General features: G+C 31.7%; 1 protein-coding gene across 1 annotated transcript; it reads left to right on the forward strand.

Moving 5' to 3' along the window:
* The first annotated feature begins 1,518 nt into the window (after positions 1-1,518).
* On the forward strand, positions 1,519-3,884 carry LOC122317088 (auxin-responsive protein IAA16). The gene is made up of 5 exons (XM_043134002.1): positions 1,519-2,017; positions 2,814-3,052; positions 3,143-3,281; positions 3,363-3,424; positions 3,530-3,884. Exons 1-5 carry the CDS (start codon positions 1,743-1,745, stop codon positions 3,565-3,567), a joined length of 753 nt encoding a protein of 250 aa, XP_042989936.1. The 5' UTR covers positions 1,519-1,742; the 3' UTR covers positions 3,568-3,884.
* The last annotated feature ends 1,372 nt before the right edge of the window (positions 3,885-5,256 follow it).

Here is a 5,256-nt window from a genome sequence, read left to right on the forward strand (position 1 = left end):
ATTATTATTATTATTATTATTATTATTATTATTATTATTCCTTCAATATAGAATTGTAAAAATGTTGTGAATAGTAGATAAATCAATTTTTAAAATCATATATGATCATGAGAATAAAAAGAATATTCAGCAAATATTATTGCTTAGAGTGATGATATACACGCGGAACTTATTATTATTATTATTATATTTTTTTAAATATGGATAATTGATTAATATGGTTGGTTTTAAAATCAAATTATTTCTTATGCTTTTAATCGAACATTTTAATCATATGATCTGATTTTAAAGATAAACATAAAATTTGTCAGTTTTTCAAAATTCTATTAGCAAATTATTAAAAACACCATTTCAATACCAATGATAGTTTGCCACATGTTACTTGATTGGCCATGTATAAAAGATTTCACAAAATTTAAATAATTTAAACAATAAAAATTGAAGAAAATCAAACAAATTAAATTAAAAGAATTAAAATTAAAAAATGTAAGGCCACAAAAAATACAAATACAATATATATATATATATATATATTTATATATAAATCCATTATAATCTAAAAACATTAAACTAAGAAAACCTAAAATTTAACCCAAAAAAATATACATTTTAGTTTTTTAGTTTGTTAATATAGTCACTCTTTTCCACTCCTGAATGAGAAAAAGTGGAACCACATCAACAATTGGAAATGAAATATTAATATTAACTTAAATGATTCAAAAATATCATAAGTGATTTAAACTTTTAAAATAGAAATATATTAGATGAGTTATGCTATACAATCATTTTTACGTATTCTTTCTATATTTCATTGATGTGATTGGTTAAAATAATTATTTTATATTAAAAAAATAACTTAATTAATCATATTAGTGAAGTGTTTAAAGAATACGTAAAAGTAACTGCATATAAAATTTTTGTTTTATAACAATATTATAGGCTCATAATATACTAATCAGATAAAGTTTAAATCAATAATATTTACTGTATGAATAAATAAATTCGTAAATAAATATTTTTTATAAAAATTACAAATAAAATATATAAAGAATCTTTATGATTTCTAAACAATTAAAATTAAAATATGTTACTCATCATCTCACATTATATATTTTATATGTTTTAATATTAATTTTTATTTTATTTTATTCTTATGAAAATAATTGAGTTGATGTATTTATCATTTATATATCATATATTTATTATAAACAAATAAAAAAATTAAAATAAATATGAAATATAAAGATAATAAATAGAATTATTGACTATAGGAAGATGATTACTGAAGCTGTTAGGAGGTAACCATGAACAAATGCATTCTTGGATGGGTTTGTCCACTTGCCTTGCCACAATCATTCTGAGCATGACATCATCCATGACATCAATCTCCCGACCAAAGACGGACGGTCCAACTAACGATAACAACTCTACGTGGCAAAATCAGCACCGTCAAAAACGCCCCTCAAACCCGACATCATCACCACCCCCACAACAATATAATTATCCCACAATACCCCTGCTCCGGGCCTTCTTCCAACACTCATATTTCCCATACTTCATATGTACCCTCTCTACCGACATCAGCAAGAGAATAAGAAACGCTGCGACGAAGAAAATAAACGCCAGAGACAGACAGAGAGAGAGGGGGAGAGAGAGAGACGAAGGAAAAAAAGAAAAGAAAAAAAGGAGAGGATCATCGAACTAGCTAGCTAGAGAGGATTCATTTGGTATTGGGTGTAAAAATGAGTAGCATTTTGGAGGTGGATCATCGCGACAAGTATAGCACGATTAATTTCGAAGAGACGGAACTGCGCCTCGGATTACCCGGTGGAAGTGGAAATGATGGCGATGCAGTCAAGAATAGTTCGAAAAGAGGGTTTTCCGAAACCGTTGATTTGAAGCTTAATCTTTCCTCCAAAGAGTCTTCCGCGGCCAAGAACGAAGTTGAAAAGATGAAGGAGAAGACTGCTCTACCACGCTCTACTACTGCTGATCCTGCAAAGCCCCCAGCAGCCAAGTACGTACACAGATCGACACACATCTGTTCTTCAAATTTCGTAGCTTTGTTGTCTGTTTAATTTTTTTTGGGTACATGGCTTTGAAATCCTCACTTTTCGTAAATAAATGCATATGTGTATCCGAAATCCAGATTGTTTTAATCGAATTTAGAGGATCGTTGTTGAAAATCAATTAACAATGTCCTTTCTGATTCCAATAAAATTATAGGCAGACTTGTTATTATCTGTTTGTTTCGAAGAATAAGGTTGAGAATTCCTGAGGTGTTAATTCATGAAATCGACCTTTGTGCCATTATTGCAATTATTATAATAAAATTTATTATTGGTATTTAAAGATGATTATTCTTATTAAATTATTACTGAATTATCGGTTATCTATGTAGTTACGTTTTGTTTTTTTTCCTTAATCATCTATGTACTTGCATCTGGACTCGTGACAGTTCAAAGGCCTTTTTCAAGGCATTGGTGGGTTGTCGGCCAGATGTAGGAAGAAAACAAAACATTTGGAATCTTTTTACTTTTCTCGACAGCCAAACAATTTGAAGGCGTGAAGCAACGACAAGAGAGAAGATAGTCAAAACACAAATACAGGCTATGCAACTAGGTCGTCGCACGTTGTTTATCTAATTAGTAATTAACCAATTAATTGAAGTACAAGACTTAAAAAGAGTACTGGGAAAAAAGTTCAGACCAATAAAAAAAAAAAAATGATTATGAATAAACTAGAATTTTTAATTTAGTTGAAAAAATAACTTTATATTAATCTTGTTTATTACGTACTGATCTGGATCTCAGGGCACAAGTTGTGGGTTGGCCACCCGTACGAACATTCCGAAAGAACATTGTGGGCGTCCAGAAGAACAGTACCACTAGAGACGAAGCAGCCGAGAAGGGCAGCATGAGCAGTGCTGCCGCCTTTGTTAAGGTTAGCATGGATGGTGCACCATATTTACGTAAGGTGGACTTGAAGCTGTACAAGAGCTACCAGGAACTGTCTGATGCCTTGGGCAAAATGTTCAGCTCCTTTACGATTGGTAATTAACTTAAGGATATTTATTTATTTATGAGTAGTATAAACTGAATTAATTTGATTAATGATGGTGTATTTTGGTTTTGGAATGAAGGTAATTGTGGGTCACAAGGATTAATGAAGGATTTCATGAACGAGAGCAAGTTGATAGATCTCTTGAATGGTTCCGAGTACGTGCCCACTTATGAGGACAAGGACGGAGATTGGATGCTTGTAGGCGATGTGCCATGGGAGTAAGTTCTCTTTGTGGAGTGATCTTGATCTTAAATAAAGGAATACGGTACTAAAATTGATCTGGTTTTGTACTTGTGCAGGATGTTTGTTGATTCTTGCAAGCGTTTGCGAATAATGAAAGGATCCGAAGCCATTGGACTTGGTTAGTTGTAACTCACAAGCATTTGGTACATAAACATTTAGAGAAACTTTAAATTACCCAAAACTTGTCACTAATATTTCATTTCAATTATCAAAATTTCTGCAGCACCGAGAGCAGTAGAGAAATGCAAGAACAGAAGCTGAACATTTTTTTCCCCTTTTTTCCAAACCTGTGCTATGATCAAAAGGAAGGAAGCTCTGGAGAGAGGTCAAGCACTTGAGTTTGGATAATTCTGTACCATGTTTTTTGTTTTTTTTTGTTTTTTTCTTTTTTGTCTTCCTTTATATGAGAGACGTATTCGAGAACTTTTAGGAACATGAAGCAATAATATAGAAGATGTTCATAAGACCTTTCCTAGTGTTCATGTGTAAGTTTGTTTATTTTGAATGGATTGTATGATTAATAATGTCAACGTTTTTCTTGTTGTCATGACTCAACGAATGCATGATGAGATTCTATATATGTACTGTGCTTGCCTTTATTATTAAGGCAATTATTTGGGGAGTGATAGATAAGGTGGAGCATGGCCATGTGCATGTTGTTGGGAGCATTATTGATTCCATCAAAATTATGTCTTATCCGCCTTTTATTTTTTTAACTTTCATTCAAATATTAAACTCTACACATTACCTTCCCACCCCATCCAACCTAATAAGGGAAGGTACGTAGGTGTCAAAATACAAATTATTTTAGCTTAATCCTTCAATAATTTTGGTAATGGGTTAGTTAACCCTCTTTCTTTTTTATTGTTTTATAATTGACGTGGCTTGATGTAGTACGTCAAATTGTAAAATTATTTTAAGTGTTAAATAGATCTAATGGATCACGTAAAGTTATGTCAATTTGTAAGTTTACTTTTATGTGATCTCCTTGTGTCTGTAGTAGTTTTCAATCAATAAACTAATTTTATGCAAAAGAACTACGTTTTATTTTGTTGAATCGTTAAGGGAATTACCTTTTTTTGGGTACTCATAAAGAACAATGAAACAGTAGCTAGGCAAGAAAAATACACACAAAATAAAATTGAAGTTGGAAAGATAAACCAGGGGACGTGCTGTATTTCAATCAAGTGGAAGGGATGGTCATGGTTAATTTTTTGAGTTTTGCTACATACAAGTACAGTTGCGCACTAATTTGTGTATCAATACTGATTTATTCATACTTAAAATTTAAATTAACACTGTTTTCAATAAAATTTACTTTTTGACCAATCACATCACATTGGTGCACAGATTAGTGCACAATTATTCTTGCAACTATATTTTTCCTAACTTTTTATATAATTTAGGGCTTTTTTGATTTTTTGTGAACTAGAATTGGGCTTTGGTTGGAAACATGTGCAAAAGATTCTCTCCAACACGGACTGGGGATTTGTAAAATCTGCACCAAACTTTTCAAAAACTAGATCAGTAAGTACATTATATTATTCTTATTTGATTTGGCAAGTGAATATCTCCTCCATGATCTCCAATATTAAACTAAGGCAAGGATTTGTAAATTAAAGTAGTACTGGTCCCATTCTTTTTACACGATATATTAACTATGGCCATGCCTTTCCTTTTATCAATTCGGTGCTGTAGAGTCTCTTCCTGGTGGTTTCTGCTTTGGTGGGAGTGTATTTTCTTGTCTCTCTACAAGATTATCTGTTTTGATAACTTCAGTTTTTTCCCAAAAACTTACATACTTTGGAGAGCTCTCCATGATCCAAATTTAAGGGCCCCATTATTCCATCTCACTGTAACTCTTACATGGAGGAGGAAATATTGCAAAAAGAAGCTCGGATTGATGAATATTTGCTGAAGGAAGATGCATCAGTTAAGGGGATGAATTGT

This window comes from Carya illinoinensis, chromosome 7 (assembly GCF_018687715.1).
Source record: "Carya illinoinensis cultivar Pawnee chromosome 7, C.illinoinensisPawnee_v1, whole genome shotgun sequence".
NCBI classification, from domain to species: Eukaryota; Viridiplantae; Streptophyta; class Magnoliopsida; order Fagales; family Juglandaceae; genus Carya; species Carya illinoinensis.

Excerpts from the sequence above, each read along its gene's own strand:
- LOC122317088 (XM_043134002.1), top strand. The coding sequence starts at position 1,743 with ATGAGTAGCATTTTGGAGGTGGATCATCGCGACAAGTATAGCACGATT. Across the intron at positions 2,018-2,813 it reads GCAAAGCCCCCAGCAGCCAA|GGCACAAGTTGTGGGTTGGC; the intron begins GTACGTACACAG and ends TCTGGATCTCAG. Across the intron at positions 3,282-3,362 it reads GTAGGCGATGTGCCATGGGA|GATGTTTGTTGATTCTTGCA; the intron begins GTAAGTTCTCTT and ends GTACTTGTGCAG.